This window comes from Chaetodon trifascialis, chromosome 15 (assembly GCF_039877785.1).
Source record: "Chaetodon trifascialis isolate fChaTrf1 chromosome 15, fChaTrf1.hap1, whole genome shotgun sequence".
In the NCBI taxonomy this organism is placed as follows: Eukaryota; Metazoa; Chordata; class Actinopteri; order Chaetodontiformes; family Chaetodontidae; genus Chaetodon; species Chaetodon trifascialis.
This window is the reverse complement of record NC_092070.1, coordinates 446,968-472,035: the sequence shown is the minus strand read 5'-3', so window position 1 is coordinate 472,035 and position 25,068 is coordinate 446,968. Positions and strand designations below refer to the sequence as shown.

Below are 25,068 nucleotides of genomic sequence, written 5' to 3'. Positions count from 1 at the left end.
TCACCATTGGTGATTGGTGGTGGTGATCTTCTTGCATGTTTTTAGTGTGGGTTATTTAAGGAGTAAACCCCGGGTGAACACGGGGAGAACATGTGAACTTCATACAGAAAGGCCCCCTTTTTTCCCTGAGCAGCAGGCATCGAAGGCATGGTGGAGGGCACACCACCAGCACCCACAGCGGGATTCAAACTAAGGACCTTCTAGCTGTGACGCGACAGTGTTACCACTTGTGCCACTGTGCTGTATGTGTGTGTGTGTATATATACATATATATATATACATACACATATACATACATATACACACATACACATTTATATCCGTGTGTGTGTGTGTGTGTGTGTATGTGTGTTGATTGTAAATGCCGTACCAGAGTTTCTATGATATCAGAATAATTTTTTCTGTTTTCCTCAGGTTCTGAATCGGGTTCTGGTCTGTGTGACCACGGCAAAGCAGGTTCAGTTTTCTGAGGCAGTCCTCACAGCAGGGAATGAATGTGTGGGTGTGTTGCTGGCCAGTGTGGAGCCCTGTGGTCAGCTGCTGGAGGCAGTCCTGGCCTATGGCCTAGACCAGCTGGACTGCTGCCGTGCATGCAGCTCGGACTATAATCTGGCAGTGCTCAGCCTTCTTACTCTGGTACTCTCACTTTTATCACACTTTGAACACACCTGCAGTTTGTTTAACTTTGATCTAAAGGACAGGGTTCATCTTTTAGTGGAGCAGCCCAAACAAATCTGGTCTCTGTTTAATGGAACATGCACCAGGTTTTTCTAATTTAGGTTGCACAGTCTTTATTTTTTTATGATAAGAATTATACCCTCAATAAAGCTTGTTCATTGGCAATTTACTTTTGTTGTTTGAATGTTATTATTGCATCTACCAAACTGTTGGACAGTTTTGTTGGATGAAAAGTGATGCCTAATTTGTAATGTGAATGTACCGTACTCATTTTTTAATTGAATGAAATAATTTATTTAATTTTAATTGATTTTATACTGGCATCAGACTACTCAAATCTAGCCCAATTTTGTTGTGGCCAGCAATTTACCATGACCTGTTGTGCAGTTTCTGGGGCACCCCACAGCATCCTGATGAGAAGTCTAGCATGTTAGAATTTTTTGTCTTGACATGCCCAGTGTGACATCTCCCATTATATGTTTCTTAGCGTTGACTGCAGTGCAGTCTTGTAACTAACATCTCTTTAGGAACGCATCTACAGCCATTTTTTCTTTTCTTTACTTTTTTTTTTTTTTTTTTTTTTTTTTGACAACACAAGAACACCAGCATAATACACAACGCTTCTCTCTGCTTCTGTCACTAGTGTCCCAGATGACATCAGAACTTGTGCGCAATCATGAAATAAGATGTGCCTTGATTTGTCTGGGTCATATGTGTAATCTTGCCAGTCGCAGTCAGAAGAGTTATGGCACTGTGATTGTTAGATTTGACGTTGTGACCAAGACAAAAATACTGTGTAGTCTGATCCTGACATAAGATTGTTAAGCAGAACTGTCCTTCCTCAGAATTTGTGCACAGCCATAGAATTTGAGAGGGCTATCAGAAGAGAAGACCAGAAATATACCAGAAGAGCTTCACTGCTTTGTTAGACTTGGACTTTTTCTGACATTTTTTGAAGTAATTGTTGACATTGCGTTTCCTTTCAGATAGTGGACCAGATCAACACAAAGCTACCTGCATCCTTTGTTGAGAGGTTGTTTGCACCCGATTCCCAGCTGCTGAAGCTACGCTTCCATCGTGAGAAAGAGGTGTGTGAGTGTGTGTTGATTTTTATTTTGTATATTTTTTCATTTGACCATTTTGTTTACAATTGATTGCATTTTTGTAACAATTAAATTTCCCTGCCGTGGGATAAACACTCTTAACTTGCCTGTGAATATTCTCATTCATCCAGGTCATTGTAAGCTTCAGGGCATTCAATCGATCGCAACTGGACTTTGTCAGTTTTCTCTTAACTTAATGGAAAAAACTGAGTGAGAGGTTAGGTGACATATAGGCTCATGTGCCAATATGTACGATTTGGTTTGCACTCCACAGGTGATGTCAGCTGTTCATGGTGTGTACCAGGCACTGCTAAGCCTGAAAAACATTCCAACACTGGAGGCAGCCTATAAAATGGTATTGGGTGAGATGGCATGTGCCCTGTCCAGCCTGACAGTAACTCTGGAACCCAGTGGTAGGGCCCTTGCACCTGGCAGCCCCTGCCCAAGCATCCAACACCCTGCTTTTGCCTCCCTGACCTTACCTGTGGAGAAGGCCCAGTTCATCCTCATCTTCAACCTCAGCACCCTCACCACCATTGGTAACACCAAGAACTCTCTTATTGGGGTGAGTGCCACTGTGCTTGTCTATACTTTCAATCATGAAATAGCTCTCTGAATATTTCCTATCACGACATAGTTAGCATTGGTAAAATGATTTGTTTTCAGTCTTGGGGATTAAATAGCTATGGCTGTAGCAGCTGCTATTCAGCCACAACATGTCTAAATTGCTGGGTTACCTCTCAGGAAAGGAGTGTAGGCCTGACCTGCCAGTGGTGATGCCTGCTTTCTGCTATCGTTTCACTCATTCCATGATGTCATCAGTTCTACTGTGTGGATAGTATCGCACAGCCTGGCACTCACAATATCAGGAGGAGAATGACCAGAATCAAACTCCCTCTTCCTTCACCACTTCAGGTGTTGCTTTGCTGCTACAATCTCATGACCTTCATACATATGTATTGCATTGGCATAACACAGAAACACAAACAACAGGTGTCCTGGATCAAATATATTGTACGCTGCGCTGCCCTAAGTGTTATCTGCAACTTAGCCATGGCATGCTGTTAAGGGTTGGATGTAAAATTTGAACCCTTCTGACTGAATGGTACAAAGGAGACCAGCCTGGGAAAATAAGCAGCTGTAACTGATTGATTTTGCTTTAATGCTATGTAGGAGAATATTCTTAGCTACATCCAGTATTGGTAACAGATTAATTATTTTAGTTTTGACTTTGGCACCACAATGCCAATGACAATGGCACCAAACAGTCTATCACAATGTGAGCAAATGGCTCCTGCATGACAGGCAAAACATACAATGACACAGAAAACCTTCTTGTGACCGCATGTATGGAGGTGCCACTCTGGAGGAGGTGGACTGCCTGTGCAACTGGGCTGCAGGAACTGCCTCATGCTACCAGTAGTGACAAGGACACTAACAGAACTCAAACTGAGAGAAGAGTCAGCACCTCTCACGGTCATTATCTGCAACATTTGGCTGATCGGAGCCACATTGCAGGCGTATCTAAGCATTTGCCATCCAGTGTTTCTGCTGTAACCTCTGGCTGCGCTGACACAGAAAAGATCAAAAGATGTTTTGTTAGGACCTGCATTTCAACCTCTCAAAGTCTCCTCCTGTTCTTCCTGTGCTGATTTCTTGACCTGTTACTAAGTTACCACACAAGAATTCAATTCAATTCAATTTTATTTGTATAGCGCCAAATCACAACAAAAGTTGTCTCAGGATGCTTTCCATACAGAGCTGGTACAGACCGAGCTCTTTTATTTACAGAGACCCAACGATTCCCTCATGAGCAAGCACTTAGCGACAGTGGCGAGGAAAAACTTCCTTTTAATAGGCAGAAACCTCAGGCAGAACCAGGCTCTCGGTGGGTGGCCATCTGCCTCGACCGGTTGGGTTAGAGAGGGAGAGCAAGAGAGAGAGAGTGAGACAGAGAGAGATAGACAGAAATGCAGTCAGAGAGAGAGAGATAGAGAGAGAGACAGACAGACAGACATGCAGTCACAATAACAGTGACAGTGGATGTAATAACAGTAGTAGCAGTTGCAATGGATGTCAGGCAGGGCCAAGGCAGGAGACGCAGCTGCAATCCACAATCCAGATTCAGCCACTATCCATGGGAACCTGCGAGACGACAAAGCACAGAGACTCCGGGGAAGGAGCTAAGTTAGTAACACACCATGGTAAGACATGAAAGCGTGCAGATGGAGAGGGAGAGAAAGACAGAGGAGCTCAGTGTATCTTTGGAGGTCCTCCGACAGTCTAATCCTATAGCAGCATAACTAGGGGCTGGTCCAGGACAAGCCTGAGCCAGCCCTAACTATAAGCTTTATCAAAAAGGAAAGTTTTAAGCCTACTCTTAAATGTAGAGACAGTGTCTGCCTCTTCCTCGCCAAAGACTGGAAGATGGTTCCACAGGAGAGGAGCTTGATAGCTAAATGCTCTAAGTCCTGTTCTGCTTTTTGAGACTTTAGGAACCATAAGTAGACCTGCATTCTGGTGGGGTAATAAGGTACTATGAGCTCTTTAAGATAAGAAGGTGCCTGGCCATTTATGGCTTTGTAAGTAAGGAGGAGAATTTGAAATTCTATTCTAAACTTTACAGGGAGCCAGTGCGGAGTGGCGAGTATTAGAGAAATATGATCTCTCTTCCTGGTTTTTGTCAGAACACGTGCTGCAGCGTTCTGGAGCAACTGGAGAATATTCAGCAATGAATTTGGGCAGCCTGATAGTAAGGAATTGCAATAATCCAGCCTGGAAGTTATGAATGCATGGACTAGTTTTTCTGCATCATTTTGAAACAAAATATGCCTGATTTTTGCAATATTACGTATGTGAAAAAAGGCAGTCCTTGAAATTTGTTTTACATGGGAGTGAAAGGACATGTCCTGATCAAAGATAACTCCCAGATTCTTTACAGTGGTGCTGGAGGCCAGCGCAATGCCATCCACAACTGCTATGTCATCAGAAAGTGACTTCCTAACTGTTTAGGGCCTACTACTATAACTTCAGTTTTGTCTGAGTTTAGCATCAAAAAATTGCAGGTCATCCAGGTCTTTATGTCCTGAAGACATGCTTGTAGTCTAGTTAACTGACTGGTTTCTTCTGGCTTCATTGATAAATATAGCTGGGTATCATCTGCATAGCAATGAAAATTTGAGTGCTTCCTGATAATCTTACCTAAAGGAAGCATATAAAAGGTGAATAGAATTGGTCCAAGCACAGAACCCTGCAGAACTCCAAAGCTGACTTTAGCGAGCACAGAGGAGTCGTCATTAACGTGTACAAACTGAGAGTGATTTGACAAGTAGGATTTAAACCAGCTTAGCGCAGTTCTCTCAATGCCAATGAAGTGTTCCAGTCTCTGTAATAGGATACCATGGTCAATGTTGTCAAATGCAGCACTAAGATCCAATAAGACTAGTACAGAGACAAATTCTTTATCAGATGCAATTAGAAGGTCATTTGTAACTTTAACCAGTGCTGTCTCTGTGCTATGATGCACTCTAAATCCTGACTGGAAATCCTCAAATAAACTATTATTGTTTAGAAAGTCGCACAGCTGATTGGCAACTGCTTTCTCAAGAGTTTTTGAGAGAAAGGGAAGGTTGGATATCGGTCTATAGTTTGCTAAAACCCCTGGATCAAGAGTAGGCTTTTTCAGTAGCGGTTTTATCACAGCTACTTTAAAGGACTGTGGTACGTAGCCTATTGATAAAGACAGATTGATCATGTCTAATACTGAAGAGTCAATTAAAGGTAATACTTCTTTAAACAGCTTAGAAGTGAAAGAAGTGAAAATGTATACATATTTAACTTCTATGCAGACTTAAGGCTCTCCTACTGGTCTGTGTTCATTCCATTAACATTGCATTATTGAAATCCATCATCTCACCCATCATCTGGTCATCTCACTGTGTCTGCTGCCTGTTTTACAGCTGGAGGAAATGGGTTTCGAAACAGGCCCAAGTTAGCAGAACATGAAGGAAAAAGAACAAGACAAAGATTTCATCAAAAAGTGTCACCTTCTTAATGTAGAACTGAAGAACAGGAGATGGTGTTTCAGTGGCCTATCATCATTGACTAAGGCTACAAGAAGCTACTAATGCTTCACAATGGTTGACTGGTGAAAAGCTTTAATTGTGAAGCTGCATCAAGATGTATAAATGTCTGCACTGACAGAAGATGTGCAGCTGCTTCTGCTGTTGTTGTTTTTTTTGTTGTTCATGTTGAAATGTGTTTTATGTGTTTAGATGTGGGCGTTGTCTCCTACGGTCTTTGCTCTGCTCAGTCACAATTTGATGTTGGTCCACTCTGAGTTAGCAGTCTACTACCCTGCCATCCAGTTTGCTGTACTGTATACCCTGTACTCCCACTGCACAAGGTAATATACACACTGAACTGTGAGCAACAATGCTGCTGTCTGCTATGGCATTCTGGGGTAAAGGGGTGCATGTCTGAAAGGGATTTGATTTCACTTACATGACGTTGGGGCACTTGTGAGAGACAAATGATGTACGTGACAGAGAAAATATGTATTTTATATGTATCCTGGGGAATTTATCAAGAAACCAAACATTTTATCCCGTATAACATGTCAGAGTGTCTCCATGATTTTGATGGTTCAGATTCATATTCAAGATTTAATAGTCCATTGTGTAGGATTTAGTGGCATCTAGCAGTGTAGTTGCAGATTGCAACCAACTGAATACCCCTTGCCTCACCCTCCTCTGTGGTGGCCCCTGAAAACACGACAAATGTGAAAGGCCCTCCAAAGCCAGTGTTTTATATTTGTTCTGAGCTACTGTAGAAACCCACTCCTTCTGTGGATATAAAGGGTTCCTTGTAAGATTGTGAAAACACAATGATTCTCATTTCCAGGTGATTATCTACTAATGAAAACGTAATTATGAATATTATGTTCCATTTCTGCCAAGTCCTACACACTGGTCCTTAAGTGGAATGCAGTTAATGCCAGTGATAAAGCTGTTTTCATTGGTTAGTGGTTACTCTTATTGAATTACCTTGTGTCTCTTCTGTTTGTTTATCCAGACATGATCATTTTATCTCATCCAGCCTGTCATCATCTTCTCCTTCCCTATTTGATGGCGCTGTCATCAGCACTGTGACCACAGCAACAAAGAAACATTTCAGCATACTTTTAAACCTTCTGGGAGGACTGCTGGTGAAGCAGCAACTCTACCCTGAGGCCAGGTTCCGTCTCTCCTGGTCTTTGACAAACACACACAGACACACATGCACACACCAAAAAACCCGTACATTAATGAGCAATAATATTGCTTAGCCTATTAGCTGTCTTGAATCAGTTCATGCACACATGGCACCTTTAACCCTCCTGTTGTTATTCTTGCACACCTGTGTTTTACACATGTAGGCCTTCATAAAAAGCTTTGTTTATTTTATGTAGTTGGTGAATTGTGCATGAAAAAGTATTTGAGAAGTCCAAGTAACATTGTCATTGTTCAGCATATTGATTTACCAAAAGGGGCCTGACAAAGTATGACAAAATGTCCTCAGCATTAGCACCTTTTTAGATGTATTTATTTGAGCCAAAACCAGCCAACAAGCTTACAAGATGCAACTAATATTTGTGCTAGTAGCTATGTAACATTGAGAGTGAAAGAGTGAAAACTGCATTTCACCAGGCCACATATGTTACAGACATAATTGTTAGGATAATTTTTGTTGGTGTTTCAGGAGGCTGCTGCTGACCTGGGCTCAGGAAATCTCTGTGCTGATGAAGAAGTCAGACACTTACAGCCCTCTCTTCTCCCTGCCCTCCTTCAACAAGTTCTGCAGGGGCCTGCTGGCTAATGGTGAGCCCAAAATCACCAACATTTCCAGGAAGAATTTTCACCTTATATTTTCCACATGCTTAAGATGCTACGTAATCATTTTCAGATTTATCAGTTATTGATAGTAAAAGGGCTTTACCAGTAGTTTGAACCTTCAGTCATAATGTTGACATTTGAATTCTAAATCAACATTCAAATGCTGCATAGTTTGTTCTTTTTTTCCTTATTGACTGTCAACAAATATTCTAAATGTGAATATGTCTTCTAATTCTAAAACAAACCATACATTCCAGAGTTAGATGTCAAAATATTCTGGCTCCACAGTCTCTACGTGCATCTGTTCTCTGATGTCCACCCTCCTTCCTGATTCTGTGAATTGAGAGTTTATTTCAACAAATCCAGAGTTGGTGGTGAATGTTACTGTTTCTGTGAGTGTTACTGTTTGTGTGAATTGTCTGGTGGCTCTGGTGAGAGCAATATAATGGCTGTTTCTGGTAAAACAAAACAGATCTTACTTTCAAACAAAAAGGTATCTCTGTATGGACCCTTCCAGAATGTTGTCAGACACTTATCATAGCAGTCTGAGCCTGTGAATGACAGAAACAAACACTTTTAGTGGAAGTACATTGACAGTGTGTGATTGCATTGCAGTCCGTTTTATGGTTGCCGCCTGCAGCATTTTTGCTAAATACTGGAAAAACTTCAAGCTTCAAACAGTTGGCTCCATTAGCCAGGACATCAAAATCTCCAAGACAGTGGACCGGCACCAATGGAGAACACTATACAGAACATCACTTTTATTGATTGGAATTGAGACGTAGGTCATGCTGATCCAAGCGAATAGTTCAGCAACATGGCATAGGACATTATTTGTTTATTTTATAATGTGTAGGTCTCTTAAAGGACTTTTATGTTGAAATAATATACAAGTAGTATGTTGCTAGTATTGGTTTTCCCTCTTATTGACCTATTGCCCAAAAATAAACATTGGAATGGTTCAAACCTGTTTTTTTTTTTTTTTTTTAGGAGGAATAATCGAACATCATTTTTGCCCAGTCTTGACTGCCCTAATATGTATTCTGTTTAAATCTGATAGTTCTGCACAGTTGTGATCAAGAATAGGTTACACTAGTATTATAATATTTGTAGAATTAGATCCCATAAGATTCCGACTTATGTGATCCAATCGCCAGTAAAAAGTAAAAAAAAAAAAATGTGTATTAGCTACCCTAAGTAGTGATGTTGTTGAATCTTTTTCCTTATTTCCCCTGTATAGGTCTGAATGAAGATCAGAGTATCTGTCTTCAGACGTGCCACAGCTTACAGGTCCTCTCTTCATCAATGTCCATCGAGCTATTGCAGAGGTGAATGTCATACTTGCACACACAAAGTTAAACAGCTTTGACTCAGTACTCAAAATTTTTACTTTGCTGTAGGCATTGGGGGAAAAAAACAACAAAAGTAGGATGACAGTTGCTTGTCCTGTTAAGTTAAAGGTGTGTGTGTGTGTGTGTGTGTGTGTGTGTGTGTGTGTGTGTGTGTGTGTGTGTGTGTGTGTGTGTGTGTGTGTGTGTGTGTGTGTGTGCATGCGCATGCATATAGGTGCGTGGATGTGTGCAGAGTGCAGTTGGTCCACTCAGCCGTGAGAGTGAGGCAGGCCTATGGAAAGCTGCTTAGGACAATTCCCCTTGATGTGGCTTTGAGGTAATACATATTGTACTACTGGACAGCACCTAGTGAAATGGACCTGTTCTCCACATACCAAATCTGTTTGATATCTTGTGTATATGTATAACATTCACAATTGGGAATCTCATGATCAAATACTGATCATGTCATTGAAAGTTCAAACTGAGGGTAATACTCATATTGAGGAAATTCATTCACACAGTTGGGTGTATATTTTATTAATGATACATGTGTGAATTGTTTATCCACAGTAACCACAGCCACCCTGAGATGAGGGACATCTCACTGGCCATCCGCCACCACATGAGCCGAGCTCCAAGCAGCACCTTCCACCCCCAGGACTTCAGCGATCTGATCAGCTTCATCTTATATGGAGTCTTGCACCGTGGAGGGTACCTGAGACAGAGCAATGAACTGTACAGATTGTAGACACACTGTTATGGTGTGTTTGCTCTCATAGTCCAAGGGATGGAAATAGATACAACAAGGGTCAGACTACCCTTGTATTCTATCATAGAGTTTGCCCAGTTGAAAGGCTGTAATAAATTTTAGTTTTAAAAGTGTGTAGATTTTAGGGAGATATATTGGCAGAAATGTAGTATGTAATTCACTACATCACTGCTAGATGTCACTAAATCTTACACACTGGACCTTTAAAGCTGAAATGATAATGAACCCAGAACACAGAACTTTTTTACTCATTAGTAAGTCGTTTGACATTGTGGCAGACATGTACAAGAAGGGGAAACGACTGAGGGTATTTTTGAAATACACCATTGTAGTTTTTTCCCATTAAATATTTTTTTAATTACGGCAGGATGGAAATGCGGCTTATCTTCGATTAATTTTCAACTGATCTTGGTTAATTTTGATTCTTGGACTCATTCTAAATCAGGGTCATGGATTCCCTCTTAGTCCCTTGTAAGACAAATGACCGGCTTCATGGAGCTACTTTGTTTGTGTGTCTACTATAACAGAAAGTTCTTCATGCTGTCAATTTGTATCATCAATCTATACTGCATGACAGGTGTCACTGTAGATTTTCTGAGCCTTCGAGTTCTGTTTCCACAGCAAGGATCCTTGGCTGGAGCGTTTGTACTACAGCTGTCAGCGGCTAGAGAAATGGGATGGTCGAGGTAGTGCAGATGGCAGCAGGTCACATGTAGTACCACGAGCACTGCTGAAAACTGAAGCTGTGTTGTGGCAGTGGGCAGTGTGGGAGGCCGCACAGTTCACTGTGCTGTCCAAACTCCGAACACCGCTGGGCCGAGCTCAGGACACCTTCCAAACTATTGAAGGTAAAGAGACTAGTTCCAGTTTTGTGTTCACAGTAACTGGTACTTCATTTTCAATCCTTTTTTGATACTTGGGCTGCTGTGACATGTTTTTGTAAATTTTAAATAATGGACATTGTGGGCATGTCCATTGCTGTCTAGATGGGTACACTTTGGAATGCATTTGCAATCAGTAAATTTTCGGTCAATTTTCTAACTTCTAAAAGATTTAGTTATTATCATTGTTTAAAATATTTTTTGATAGGCAGTAGGGAGATGCCAGGAAACAAGGAGAGTGGGAGAAGGGCCATGATATTCAACAAAGGTCCCCGGTTGGACATGAACCAGGGACATTGGGGTTCATGGCCAACAGCTTAACCTCTATGCTACCAGTGCACCCAAGCCCTCCGTTAACTTTTCTTCGCTATCCCTGTGTTACAGGTATGATCCGCAGTTTGGCTGCCCACAGCCTGAACCCAGAGCAGGATGTTGGAGCATGGGCTAGTGCTGGAGGTGATGGAGATGGTCATCACTCCAATCAGCTCCGCCTCGCTCTGCTGCTTCAATACCTGGAGAACCTGGAGAAGCTCATGTACAATGCATATGAAGGCTGTGCCAACGCTCTCACTGCCCCCCCAAAGGTGTGCAAAAGAAAAAGAACCCTAGATTTCACTGCTGATTGAAGTGTTCAATGTTGATTGTTGTGATAATCCAAAAAGAGTGCCTAGACCAGGGTGCACAATTTAAATATTGGTCACCAAGATTGCTTTAGAATGGCAACCACAACCCTTATGTAATAGTCGTTGACCTGTGTGAATAATGATGAATCCCTCTGTCTTTGTGTCTCAGGGCATCAGGACATTCTTCTACACCAACCGTCAGACATGCCAAGACTGGCTCACGAGGATCCGCCTGGCACTGATGAGGGTTGCTCTTCTTTCTGGCCAACCAGCAGTAACGATTCGCCATGGCTTTGACCTGCTAACAGAGATTAAGAACAACAGCACCCAGGTCAGTACAAATGCACTTTTTTTTAAATTAAAGTTTCAGGTGAGTGCTTACAATCTAAGTTCAAATGGCATTTTGGTGAGCATCAGCTGTACTTTTTAGAGGAAAGGCTGGACACATGCTTGAACGTCTGTTGCTTCCATGTGTGCATGTCCTTGGTGGACGTGGAAGGCAGCATTTACAATATACAAGTATGCGGTTATTTGATAATAGTGTCACCTGGTTAGATAAATGGCATGTTTTGATGTTCTTGTCAGGGTCCAGAGCTGGAGGTTCCTCTGACGTTGCTGGTGGAAGCTCTGTGTGAGCTACGTTGCCCTGAGGCCATCCAGGGCCTGGCAGCCTGGTGCTTCCTCACCACTGGCAGGAATCTGGGCTGGCTGTCGTCAGTTGCCCTGCAGGCTGATGGACGGTAAGCAATGCTGCCATAAACAAACGTCCTCACAACTTGGCAAAATACTGACTGTATTTTATTATTATTTTTGTGTGCGTGCGTGCATGTGTGCGTGTGCGTTTGTATATGTGTATGTGGTTGGTGGGTCTGTAGGTTTGAGAAGGCAGCTCTGGAGTATCAAGATCAGATGTCTGCAGTTACAGGGATGGACTGCAGCATCAAAAGCTCTGAATGTTGTCTGCTCAAAATCTCCAGCAACACAAGCAGCCCGAAACACACCACAAACGGTAACCAGCAAATATGCATGTTTAATGTGGTCCAACTACCATAAAATACAACTTCCTTCTATATTTGCACTTCAGTCATTGTGTCTAAATTGAAATGTATGACGCCAGAATACAAAATAATTCAAATATGAAATGGCAGAGATTAGGCCTGTGTTCATTCAGTTTAGTACTAATATTAGTAACTAATATTAATAACCTAAGACAGTTGCTGCTTTTAGTAGCCCATGAAATTGCATTTCACAACACATAATGAAAAAGTGAAGTCATGTTTATCTATCTAAATAGCCTAATTAGACAGCTAATATTAATAACCTAGTACACTTGCTGCAAAGGGCAGGGATTGTATCAGAAAGGTCAAGGTTTTTTATTTTTTGCAGCCCATGAAATTACATATCACAACAAAGTGAAGGCATGTTAATCTATCTAAATAATTATACAACTTAGCATTTGATTGCAATAATAGACATTTAACAATACATCTTTAGTCACAACAACAGTGCTTTTCCCTCATGCAGTAGTTAATGTGAAGTTAGAACTTTAATGCAGTTTAAATGGCTTTGAAACAATGCTTAATTTCAGTAAACATAATTAACTTTTTTGCTCCTGATATCTTTGAGTTGACTAAACTAAACTGTTAAATACTACTGTTATAACTGTAACATCTATAAAAAGAAACTTTTTTGTGTGTGTGTGTGTCGGGGGCGGGGGGTTGGGGGGTCGGGTCCTCTGAAAAGGTGACAGCAAGAAGACAGTGCTGTTAAAGTCCAGTGAGTGCTCTCCTGAGGTGATCAACTTCCTTGCCAACAAAGCGTGTCAGTGTTATGTGGCACTCTGTGATTGGGCATCTGTCAAGGAGTGGCAGGCCACCGTCCATGCCCTCAAACAGAACTCCACCAATCCAGTCAGCATCAACTTGAGGACTGATTTCAACTACATCCAGGCTCTGAGCCATTTTGAGGAGGGGGATCTGGCTGAGTGTGGGGCTCAGCTGGAGCTACTGCCTGGAGAGGACTACAGTTCATTCTCCAGCAGTAAGGATAAGCTGGGTAAGTGCATTACAGGACAGTATCTTGAAATTAAAAAAAAGAGATTATTTAAAATGAAGAATAAATCCGGTAAGTACATTGTATTTTAAATAAGATAACAATTAGGATTGGGTGGTAATCCGGTAATAAGGTATCCCACGGTATATAAAAATACCAACGGTATCAGTTTCATTACTGTCATTAAAAAAATGCTGCGCATATAGGTCTATAGGGGTCTAACATAATTTTAGCATCGTCATAACAAAAATGAAGTCCACTCCATTCAATGTATCTGGTTGAATTTTTACTCGAGAAAAAGGTGACTGTGCAAAAGTACATGCTACAAAAAGAACCTGAGCAGTTTTGCAGGTGTTTTAACACAGGTATGTCCAGGCGCTCATATGGGCGCGTCTGAGCAGAGTACCGTTATCTCCTCCAAGCACACGGAGAAACTCCTCTGTTGAACAGTTTTTTAGCCTTTCTTCTGCTTGCTATTGTTCTTGGCTCTTGTAAAAGGAAGAAATGCAAATAAAACAGTAAAATAACACTTCGGGCTGCTCAGCAGAGTCCTCTGTGAGCGCTCAGCTCTTTCATGAGATGGAGCGCTGAAACTAACTGCGTAGTTATGCCGGTCAATAGCTTAGCTACCCGCCTAAATTCACCATAGAAACACCAATGACGATCCAGAAGGAAGTAACCCCAGAGATAGGTTATTGCATGAAGAGCGCTCCCTCCATTCGCGAAACCCCCTCCTTTTTATGGAAACAACCAGGACCTTCGTGAATCTCAAACTAACGCAGAGTCATAGGAGGAGACAGGGCGGAGCTACAGGTGGGCATGGGCATACGCCCGCCCAGATCGACAGCTTGCCCTCCCAGTCAGAAATTCAAATAAAAAAAATTAAATTTATGTCCCATATTATTAAAAACTCACTTGTTTAGGTCTCTGGTGCTGCCACACTTATACAAAGTGTGAAACAAGACCGTCCACGCTTTTTTGAGTGAGATACGGATCTCTGTCAGTACCCTGCCTACAGCTTCCACACCAGCGTCCACACGAGCCGTTTGAATTCGGCGCTTGGTGTCTCTCCACCCAGCGCCACCTTCTCACAGATCCGCTGTTAGGTTATCGAAAGCACTGTGTTATGAATCATGTCCAGGCGTTGTTCTGATATTGGCTGTAAAGAGGAGCACAAATCGCTCCATCGGCTCCCAGCCGACAGAAGAGCACCGTGGATTGAATTCATTTTTCAAGGCATGGAGGAGCATGCCATGAACTCTTTTTGGAGTTTAAAATATAGATATTCATTAATAGTAAAGGTGCATAAACTGCGTTCACGTGTTTTTCTTCCACTCCAGCCATCCACTTCATTCGTGTCAGACAAGACATTTCTCTTCCTTCCTTCAAACTCCATTTAAACTGTATGTTTAACAGCCCAGTTTAATAATAATAAAAATAATTATAATAATAATAATCGGGGATTAAGCCCCAAACCCCCTATTAGGTAGGTGCTGAACACTTTCTAGCGTAACACAGTAGTGATGTGTTGGTTGTGTGTCGGTTTGAAGTAAACGATTGGAGCCAGAGAGCGAGCCGCTTTGGGCTTTTTTTTGTTTGTTTTGTTTTCGTCTTTTTCTCCAGCGCTCCACGTGATTGATGTGTGGTGGCTTCAGTGTGTGTTTTTTCAGGCTGGAATATAACTTTTGACCACAAAACAGCAAAGGTAAGACGTACTTATGATATAGCGAAGTTTTTTTCCTGCTACTCTTTGGCTGCTAGCTTGCCGAGTTTTCGTTGCACAGTGTGGAGGCAGACATCTTCGTGATCATCAGACTCTCTGCTTTCATACTCTGATACTGGGCTTTTGTGGTCTGCGTGAAGTGGTGAAATCAGCAGATGCAGTGCCTTTGACGTGCGCTATTTTCGTGCTTTCGTTACATGCACATATAATTACACATATTTGCACATATTTCGTGGGGTATGAATTATGTTTCGTTTGGGTGACAGTGCTTGGTAGAGGCTTTTAACTAAGTTTCCCCCCGTCATTCTGGTATGCTACAAGTTAGGACTGGTGCTTCTTCGCGTGAGCATTGACCGTCTGAACTGCACGCATGTCACACTGCCCTGCAAAGTGATTTTTAATTAGTCACGGTAATACTGTATACCCCGGGAAAATGTGGGGAAAGTTTGACGGTAACAAAATTTGGATACCGCCCAACTCGAATAACAATCATATAACATTGTGTTGAAAGATACCACCAAAGCAGAATCATAATCCCCATATTTTAGTTCATGTAATAGAAACCATCACCAGCTGCATTTACTGCTCTTTTCAGCAATAGCCACCAATGTAAACATTGTAAGTTTCAAAGAGTTGGATTATAGATTAGTTTCCTATTTAGCCTCTATTTTGTATGTGAGTGCGTGCTTTTGTTACCCATTGGGGACTGTATCCGGTTTAAACCGGTTTAGATCTTGTCGGGACCAAAGCCCGGATTTAATGAAGCAAAACATCATTTCTGTAGTCCTGGTTAAGGTCAGGAGTTAAGTGTGAATCGAAGTTAGGTGAGGTTGAGAATAGGGTTTGATTTAGGCTGTCTACTATCAATGGAAGTCAATGCCATGTCCTATCAAGGATAGTTGTGCAAACTTAATGTGTGTGTTGTGTGTTTCAGATCTGAAGCGGCTACTGCCCTCCATGAGTCCAGATCCAGTTGAGCTGCAGAGAGCCATCGAGGTGCAGCTCCTTCGCAGCGCTGTGAGTGCCATGACCAAAGCCACCCAACAACAGGAGCAGAGGACCACAGCCAATCCGGAGTGAGTGTTCACACTAATGTGTGCTTTTGGTCTTGTGTGTTAACTTCTAGAGGTGTACAGGAAATAGAGACCAGTATCAGGTTCTGAAGGTTCAGGGGTCCAGGTTACCTTTACCTTCTCCTGGAAGGTAGTCGTGCAGTATTCGGTTGTAAGTATGAGAAGTGCCACAAAAAGTTCTGTAACAAATGGAAAAAGAGAACTAGAGTGAGAAGTTCACATCCTAGCTCCTTTTTCGTCAGCTGACCAACCATGGCATGAAGTTGTTGTGAATGTCAGAATGTCAGTTTCGTAAAGTTGCAGAAATGGTTTGACCAATCTGATGTCGGAAATGTGTGGGGGAGATTTCTGAAACTTTTTGGCCTTTTCACTGACAGAGCTTACTGGCAGATAACTGTGACCTCAGAAAACATGTTTTTGGCCATAACCCAAGAATTCATACACTAAGTATGGCTGAATTTCAATTTCTTAAAGGATAAAATTAAGGAATGACATTTTCTATCCAAAAGGTCAGAATTCAGATTGAGTGTGACATCATAATACTCTGCAGAAACACTTATCTGGCCATTATTGACCGCCATAACTAAGGAACAGAAGGGCACATTATGACCATATTTCACATTTAGTCATACGCTGAATTTTTAACACCAATCTTGGGTGCCCACCTTGAAACTGTGGTGATTGCATAAATCTTCTGTGCTGCCGGCTTGAAGATGTGTGTGAAGCATCCTCTTTTTAGACTTTATAGCTTCTTTGCAGCAACATTCATATTTGAAGCATTGTAGTTCACTACAAGCTCATTGGTTCTGCTGATACTGAGCTTCAGGTGGTTATTGAAATGCCCAAAGTTACAGTAATGGAACCAAAACATGTTTCCAGCATGGTACAAAAAATGGTTTGTAAGGAATGGTAATTTCCCCATTCATGGCAACTGCACAGAGGGTGAATTTTTATAGAACTCACTCTTTTAAATTATATTAAGCCTTGAAGTTATGCATAATTATGGGCATGTCAGTTTTAAGTTACAGTTAGCCACTAGGTTTTGACAACCAGGTTTTATTCAGCCCACCTCAGCTCCACCCACACACCTCCTCTTTGTCCATTTTTGGATTAGCTGTGAATTAGGCAGAGTGAGGCACTGCCATAGGGCTGGGCGATATGGCTGAAAACTCTATTGCGATATCAGTGTTTTATATTGGTCGATATCAATAATTATTGATATTTTTTATTACCTATTTAAAATAAGGACCGGGAGAAAAATACATTTAATTTAAACATGTTTATTTTAAATTGAACTTGCCTCTGATTATAATCCCCTCAGCTATCAAGGCAGAAAGGAAAGGAAATGTCAACACAACCATGGAAAACACTCAAATAATAAATGTAAAAAAAAAAAGTGTAAAAATGTAAGCAGAGAGAAACCTGAGCACTTTTTTCCTGCAGGTTTGGTGCAGGAAGTTCACAAGCTGATTCACCTTTTGCTGAATAAAATGTTTTCAGATATGTGCAGTGTTTTGGAAACATAGCAGAAAATGAGGTGGACTGGACTGAATTATAAAACCAGCCTAGACATATGAACAACTTAAGTCACTCTTCTTACTCTAAACATACATGTACTATTCAATTATATTTTTATTAGGGCTGTCAGTTTAACGCGTTAATTAGATTAATTAATTACGCTGCAAATTAACGCGCTATAAAAATTAACGCAATTAATCATGAGTGGCAAGTCAATGCGCAAGCATTTTAAATTTGGCCCTTTGAGTGACCCGTAGGCTGCAGTGGCAGGTCGCATCCTACGTGCGCCACTAGTCAAAAGCAGGGTGAAAACAGACATGGATGCGACACCGGAGAGCGAGGCAAGCCTACTTGGACCTTTGAACGGCAAGTTTATTTATAAAAAGAACAAAGACGGGACTATTAACAAGAACGCAGTGATTTGTACCTTGTGTAAAAAAGAATTTTCCTATCACCGTAGCAGCTCCAGCCTGAATTATCATTGAAACGCTAAACATGGAGTTGCTGCTAGTGCCGCTAGTGCTACCGTGAGCTCACTCCGCCAACCCACACTTGCTGAGTTAGGAAAACGAATGAGCAAAGCCACGACGGAAAAACTGACAAACTCAATCGCAAAGTGGGTTGCTGCTGATTGCAGGCCGATTTCAATTGTGGAAGACGAGGGCCTAAAAGAGACGTTTCAGATAGCGTCATCTGAATTTCATTTATGAAGCACACTTCACCAATAAAAATGTGGATATCAAATCTTCTCTTCTTGGTGTATTCAATTGATTAGTCATGCACTACAATTTTGTAATGTCCTAGAATTCAAATTCTTTATTTGGGGACCTTTAGCAGATATGAGATTAAAATGCGATTAATTAGATTAATTAATTACAAATCCTGTAATTAATTAGATGAATTTTTTTAATCGCCTGACAGCACTAATTTTTATTGCAAGTGTGTTTTTAAAAAGAAAAAAAAAAAAAAACGTGTAAGAGATGTTTGTAACCTGGCTTATCCACAGTGCTCAATGGAAGCAAGTCTTTAGCTATACGATATGTTGCTGCCTCCGTTATGTCTTTGTCCCTTTTAGATGATTTGTCATCAGGCACTGAAGCAGACTACCTGCATGGTGGTCAGCTGCTTGTGCGGTGGTGCTGCGGTTGTAGATGTTGTTGGACGTTGGCGCATACAGCTGCGCTCCACAGAGTGAGTGCGGCTAAGGTGGTTAAATAAGTTTGTGGTATTACCGGTCTTGGTGGGGACGACAGTCTTGCATAAGTTACAGACCACATTGGTCTAACTACGGTCCAACTTATAAAATCCAAAAAACTGCCATACTGGCGAGCTGAATTTCCCTGTTTTATCGACAATTTCTTCGCTCGCTGCAGCGCTTTCTATTTCTCATCTCACTCCTCGCAAAGCATCAAACACAAGACAGCGAGATGGCGCAACCGAACTTGATAATGTTACATGATTGGCGTGTTATCATGTCTCTCTCACTGATTAGCGATTACTCCCTATGTTGCTCGGTTACCTGAGTGCGAGAGCCTTTGTTCATGCAACCAACCTCGCTTCACAACTTCAGGTTTCTTCCGACAAAGAAAAAAAAAATTAGTGCTGTCAGGCGATTAAAAAAATTCATCTAATTAATTACAGGATTTGTAATTAATTAATCTAATTAGTCGCATTTTAATCTCATATCTGCTAAAGGTCCCCAAATAAAGAATTTGAATTCTAGGACATTACAAAATTGTAGTGCATGACTAATCAATTGAATACACCAAGATTTGATATCCACATTTTTATTGGTGAAGTGTGCTTCATAAATGAAATTCAAAAGAAAAAAGGTCAAGCACATCAGCAAACCAATTAGGCCAGGTGCATTATTCAAAAATGCAATAAAAATACAGTTAAATAAAATAAATAAAAATCAGAAATAAAATAAGGCTAAGTCTCAAATAGGCACATAAGCAGACTCTCAATCAAAATGAATACTAAAGCTGACTCAATACAGCAATTCAAAATGAATAATAGTATAACATGCCTCTAAATAAGGCAACATCAATAGCAAGATGCCAACAGGCATTTCTTTTAAAAGGGTATCTCCAGTCATAATCTATGTTTGTCTCAAAATCACCACACCTATTATCAGTTCATCTCATAGCATCCATACACCCAACCTCAGCTTGTGGAAGTTTAGATTCAATTTTGTTCAAAAATCAATCATTTACACCGAACATACAGCTGGTGAATTCTTTTCATCACTGTAGTTCTCGACAGTAGCTGGAAATTAGAGTCAGATGACGCTATCTGAAACGCCTCTTTTAGGCCCTCGTCTTCCACGATTGAAATTGGCCTGCAATCAGCAGCAACCCACTTTGCGATTGAGTTTGTCAGTTTTTCTGTCGTGGCTTTGCTCATTCGTTTTCCTAACTCAGCAAGTGTGGGTTGGCAGAGTGAGCTCACGGTAGCACTAGCAGCACTAGCAGCAACTCCATGTTTAGCGTTTAAATGATAATTCAGGCTGGAGCTGCTACGGTGATAGGAAAATTCTTTTTTACACAAGTCCCGTCTTTGTTCTTTTTATAAATAAACTTGCCGTTCAAAGGTCCAAGTAGGCTTGCCTCGCTCTCCGGTGTCGCATCCATGTCTGTTGTCACCCTGCTTTTGACTAGTGGCGCACGTAGGATGCAGCCTACGGGTCACTCAAAGGGCCAAATTTAAAATGCTTGCGCATTGACTTGCCACTCATGATTAATTGCGTTAATTTTTATAGCGCGTTAATTTGCAGCGTAATTAATTAATCTAATTAACGCGTTAAACTGACAGCCCTAAAAAAAATATCGAATGTTTTATCGAACGCATTTTTTATTGATATTGATGACGTGTCTATCGCGAGACATATCGCTATCGTTTTTATCGCCCAGCCCGACACTGCCACAACGGTAAAGGTCAGATCCACTTTCATTGAGCTTCACAATGACTCTTCAAAAACGTATGAGTGGCATCACAGAGACTACATTCATATTTTATACAGTGTATGGTACATTTCCATTCACACAAATTTATGCATTGTTGATGTAAATCATGTGATGTGACATTGCAGTACATTGGTGCGCTGCCTGAAGCAGACTGGACGGATCTGCTTGGGTCCTCTTCGCCTGTCCACCCTTACTCTCTCTGATGCCCTGCCCACCCTGCCCACCCTGCAGCTCCATTGCATTGCCACACTGGAGAACACACTCACTGGACACGAAGTATTTACACTCACACTTTCTATTCAACTGTAACATAAATGGAATGTATTTTTACTAGTATGTTTATTGTTTTGTGAATGTCTAAAGATTTGGACACCAAGTAATGTAAATGTAAATTATGTAAAAGAGCAAATACAAAGACCCATCATGATTTGCTACACACCAAGATCCTAATACTGTTGAATGATGGAGCTGCTGACAAATCAGTGTTGTATATTGCTTCCTAATGCTGGGATCAGACTACATGATTTTTTTTGTCTTTGACAATGGTCATAATGTCAGCTCTAATGATCATAGTGCCATAAACTCTTGTGTCTTGGTCGGGTGACTGGCAAGATTACACGTTTGACTCTTACCAATCCCAGAACATCTTATTTCACAATCACAAAGTTCAAATGTCACCTCGTAGGTGGGTGAAGCAACTTTAAATCAAACTGACAGAAGTGTTTTGTGTGATGCTGGCAACCTTATGTATAGAAAAGAAAGAAAAGAAAAAACGGCTGTGGAAGCACAATAACATTCAAAGCAAATGCAGGAGGCGGTATAAACGTCAGTCCATTTGGTCAGTTGTTTCACATATAGTAATTTTATTTCCACAGCTATTTATTATACAAAGAGCAGGCTTGGCTCTGTTGGCTGCAACAAACAGGCTACCTTAACATTAGGTCTGCAGTTTATAGCTAGCTAACCATATGCTACTAGAGTGATGACAAGTGTATTCCTACAGTTAGGACTGGGGAAAATGTTATGACAGCATAGCCAGCTACTCGCCTGGCTGTAAAGTGCTTCCGCTATTTCTTGCCAACATTTGTCTTTTTCGACTGTCATGGTATTCCCTTCAAAAAACGTCAAAAAGGCGGTGGTACTCTTGCCACAGCTCAATGAATTTTTCCTCGCTTTCATTGTCCAACCTGACAGCTGCAACCTCAGCATTCCTCCTCCTCCTCGCCATTGTTACCTGACTGTGCTCTGGAGAGAGCACCTGATTTGTAAACCGTCAGGAACATGTCATGGGACACAAGGAGTGTCAAGACAAAAATGTTATGGGTGTCATGGGTTGTCATGAGGCGTCCAAGGCGCTGCACGACAGGTCATTTGGCACGATCAACCACGATAAAATTGTCTCAAAACCAAGCTAGCTTTGTGTAGTCTGATCCTGCATAAGCCCTGGTTGGGCTATGTAGAGTCAATGTTTACCTGAAGTAAACAAATACTAAAAAGCAACACAGTAAAACTTTACTGTTGTTCTGACCAAAGAAAACAAGCTGTTTGTTGTTTGTATTCTTTGTAGGACTGTGTGATTCCTATATACAGTGATGCTCTCAGCTCTTGTAAGCAACAGGATGTCCAGCCTTTCCTTCAGGCCCTCAGATACACAATGTTCCAGAGACAACTCCTCCACAAAGTCAAAGGTAATCATAAGTTACTAGAAAAGGTGCATTAACAGTATTGATGACCTTGACTTAGGACAGTGTTCTGTTGATCAGATTGCATATGTGCTTCTTCCTCACTGCAGTTATTGACATTATCTTGACTAAGATTACTCCCTGAAAAACTTTGCAGATCACCCAACAGCTGCGCGTGTTTGTAACATTGGCTTATGTTGACAGTACATTGAACTGCTCTAGTTAATGTCATCCACATTTACATTATCTTGTTGCCAATGTGTCTTTTGTGTATGTTGCAATTTACTAGATTGTTGTAGTGCCGGATGAATATTTCTTATTCTAATATTTGATGCTCCATACCAATTTCCATAGTGGAATTCAGAAGAGGAGAACATCACAGAACAGGGTATAAAAGTATATTTAGGGTTTTTTGAAGTGGGGTTGTACGAGGTATTTACACATCATCAGTGTATTATCTACAGTAGATGATGGGTCGGCATTCCCCTAGTTTGAAGGAGAGAGTAGTACCTATTGGTAGGCATTAGTGGTGCTGCGTGTTGTGGCATTACTAGTTACAAACATTTCTCCGTAACTTGGTGGTAGTGTTGCTGTTTCCTGAATTATGAAACTTGCAATAACTTAGCTCTTTCATTGATCAAGCAGTGTGGTAAAATCCACAAAAGCTATGTTTACCTAGTCTGAAATAAAATGGGTAAGGATCAGAAAGTTATGCTACCATCAGTCTTGGAAGCACCTCTGTATGACAGTGGAACACAGACAAACAAGCTATAGTTTCCTTGATGGAAATAGGGAGTTACTACGAGGATGGAGAGGAATTAACCCCAAGGGATCTTAATTCTTTTGCTACTGTGGTTTTGAATTGAGTTGTTAAATACTGAGTTAACTTAAAGTGTAGCCTAGAAATGTGCAGTCTGAATTGTAAAGTCTGAATTGAGCATACCCATGCAAAAACAGGTGCGCACGAACACACACACACACACACACACACACACACACACACACACACACACACACACACACACACACACACACACACACACACACAGATGAACATAAACACATACATGACACCTGCATCGTATCATTTGGAGTAAATGTTTTTGTTGCCAAATTGGTTTTGGAGCAATTAGAGCAGACAGTACAGTTTATTGTTTAATAAAGAATTGAGCTTTTTATTAATCACAAAAAAGAAGAAGAGGAAAAAAAAGCTTCAATGTACTGAAATTTTTCCATGTTGCTGTTAGCTTAGCTTGCTATATTTCTGCAGGGCGAGCTTCGATGTAGTGAAGCTTTAATTAATGTAGAGTAGCTGCTAGCTTAGCTCACTGCTTTTTCCAAGTAGCTTGCCCAACACTGGTATTACAGCACAGAAGCTAAGCAATGTACTGCTTTGGATAGGGCCAGCAGCGAAATGTATTTTATCCACCTAAAAAAAGGCCTACCTAAAAAAATCAATATCACTTCAAGTGTACTCTGTATTATAATATTTTCAGTGTTGTAACATGCAGGACCAGTGCATGGAGTGTTTTAACAGTTGAGAAAATATATTGTATATAATATAAATAAGGAAAGGACTGTCTGATGGCAAGGTATGACCTCATATTAATAATGTAATATATATCTAAACTGATGTTGATTATTTATAGGTTGGCTTTCTTTGGGGTGGCTAAAATGTATTTTGATGCTGACCCTGTCCCTAGCAGTACATTACTTAGCTTCTGTGCCAGTTCTCCTATCTGCTTCTTCAAACTGGCAAACTGGTGCTGTGCTGACCACCATTACTGTAGGTAATACACTGACTATGTATAAGTACCTCATACGAACCCACTAAAAAACAAACTTTCCCTTTGTACAGGTGTTTAAATGTGTTTGTATGCTGTGTCTGTTGTTTCAAGCAGACAAGCAAATAAGTTGGTCATAATAGATCGTTGTTCATAGACTTGTTGGACCTTGCCATGAACATCTGCAAGCAACTGAGTCATGAGATGTGTTGGGTTTGCTTCAGGGTTTTTGTTTGTTTGTTTGTTTGTTTGTTTGTTTGTTTGTTTGTTTTGCCACAGCTCTGATATAGCAATAAATTAACAGTGAAATAGGCCACTATCTTAAGTGTACTGACCTGAGCCCCTAGAAAAAAAACATTTATTGGTCCACATGAAGGTGTGAGATTTTGCCATCTCCCTTCTTGTCCAGGTTACTCTTCCTCAATAGATGGCCACCTAATGGAGCTTTGTCTGACTGCTGTCAAATTTGCGCGAAAAAAAGGCAACATTGCCCTGGCGTCCCACCTGCTGAGCCAGTGCAGTGATGGGACACAAGAGGAGGAGGAGCAGCAGGACAAGCTGAAGCAGGCCTTCATGCATCTCACCCTAGAGGGCAGTCTGGGGGAGAAATGGGGACCAGAGCTGCAGATAGAAAAAGCCAAGGTCCTGAGAACTGCAGGTGAGGAACAGGAGATGTTCAAAACCTGTGCATTACTTTAGCAGGAATAGATTGGTGATTTTGGTAAGTGCAATGCTGAGTTCTATCATATCTGGCCAGAGCAGCTGTAAAGAGATGAATGTCTAAGAGTTAGGGGGATCTATTGGGAAAATATGACAGAAATGGAATATAATATTCATAAGTATGCTGTCAGTAGTGTATAATTACAAATACGAATTCCTCTGTTTTTGTTATCTTAGAATGAGCTCTTTATATCGGCAGAGAGAGTGGGACCTCTTCCATGAAGTCCACCATGTTCTACTGCCATGTTTCTACAATAGCCTAGAACAGACAAACCATATGCTGGCTCTT

At 41.1% G+C, this 25,068-nt stretch overlaps 1 protein-coding gene across 2 annotated transcripts in view; it reads left to right on the top strand.

Annotated features, from left to right (window-relative positions):
* smg1 (SMG1 nonsense mediated mRNA decay associated PI3K related kinase) overlaps positions 1-25,068 on the top strand; it is a 144,463-nt gene that overhangs the window by 51,976 nt on the left and 67,419 nt on the right. For both annotated transcript variants that reach the window (XM_070980185.1, XM_070980186.1), the window contains exons 11-29: positions 415-636; positions 1,665-1,766; positions 2,056-2,346; positions 6,056-6,186; positions 6,855-7,016; positions 7,521-7,639; positions 8,895-8,982; positions 9,221-9,322; positions 9,559-9,699; positions 10,379-10,605; positions 11,023-11,222; positions 11,431-11,592; positions 11,847-12,001; positions 12,137-12,270; positions 13,005-13,316; positions 15,971-16,112; positions 20,719-20,869; positions 22,161-22,281; positions 24,469-24,717. In XM_070980185.1, the coding sequence (XP_070836286.1) occupies positions 415-636; positions 1,665-1,766; positions 2,056-2,346; positions 6,056-6,186; positions 6,855-7,016; positions 7,521-7,639; positions 8,895-8,982; positions 9,221-9,322; positions 9,559-9,699; positions 10,379-10,605; positions 11,023-11,222; positions 11,431-11,592; positions 11,847-12,001; positions 12,137-12,270; positions 13,005-13,316; positions 15,971-16,112; positions 20,719-20,869; positions 22,161-22,281; positions 24,469-24,717 (3,211 nt within the window). The remainder of the gene's footprint in view (positions 1-414; positions 637-1,664; positions 1,767-2,055; positions 2,347-6,055; positions 6,187-6,854; positions 7,017-7,520; positions 7,640-8,894; positions 8,983-9,220; positions 9,323-9,558; positions 9,700-10,378; positions 10,606-11,022; positions 11,223-11,430; positions 11,593-11,846; positions 12,002-12,136; positions 12,271-13,004; positions 13,317-15,970; positions 16,113-20,718; positions 20,870-22,160; positions 22,282-24,468; positions 24,718-25,068) is intronic.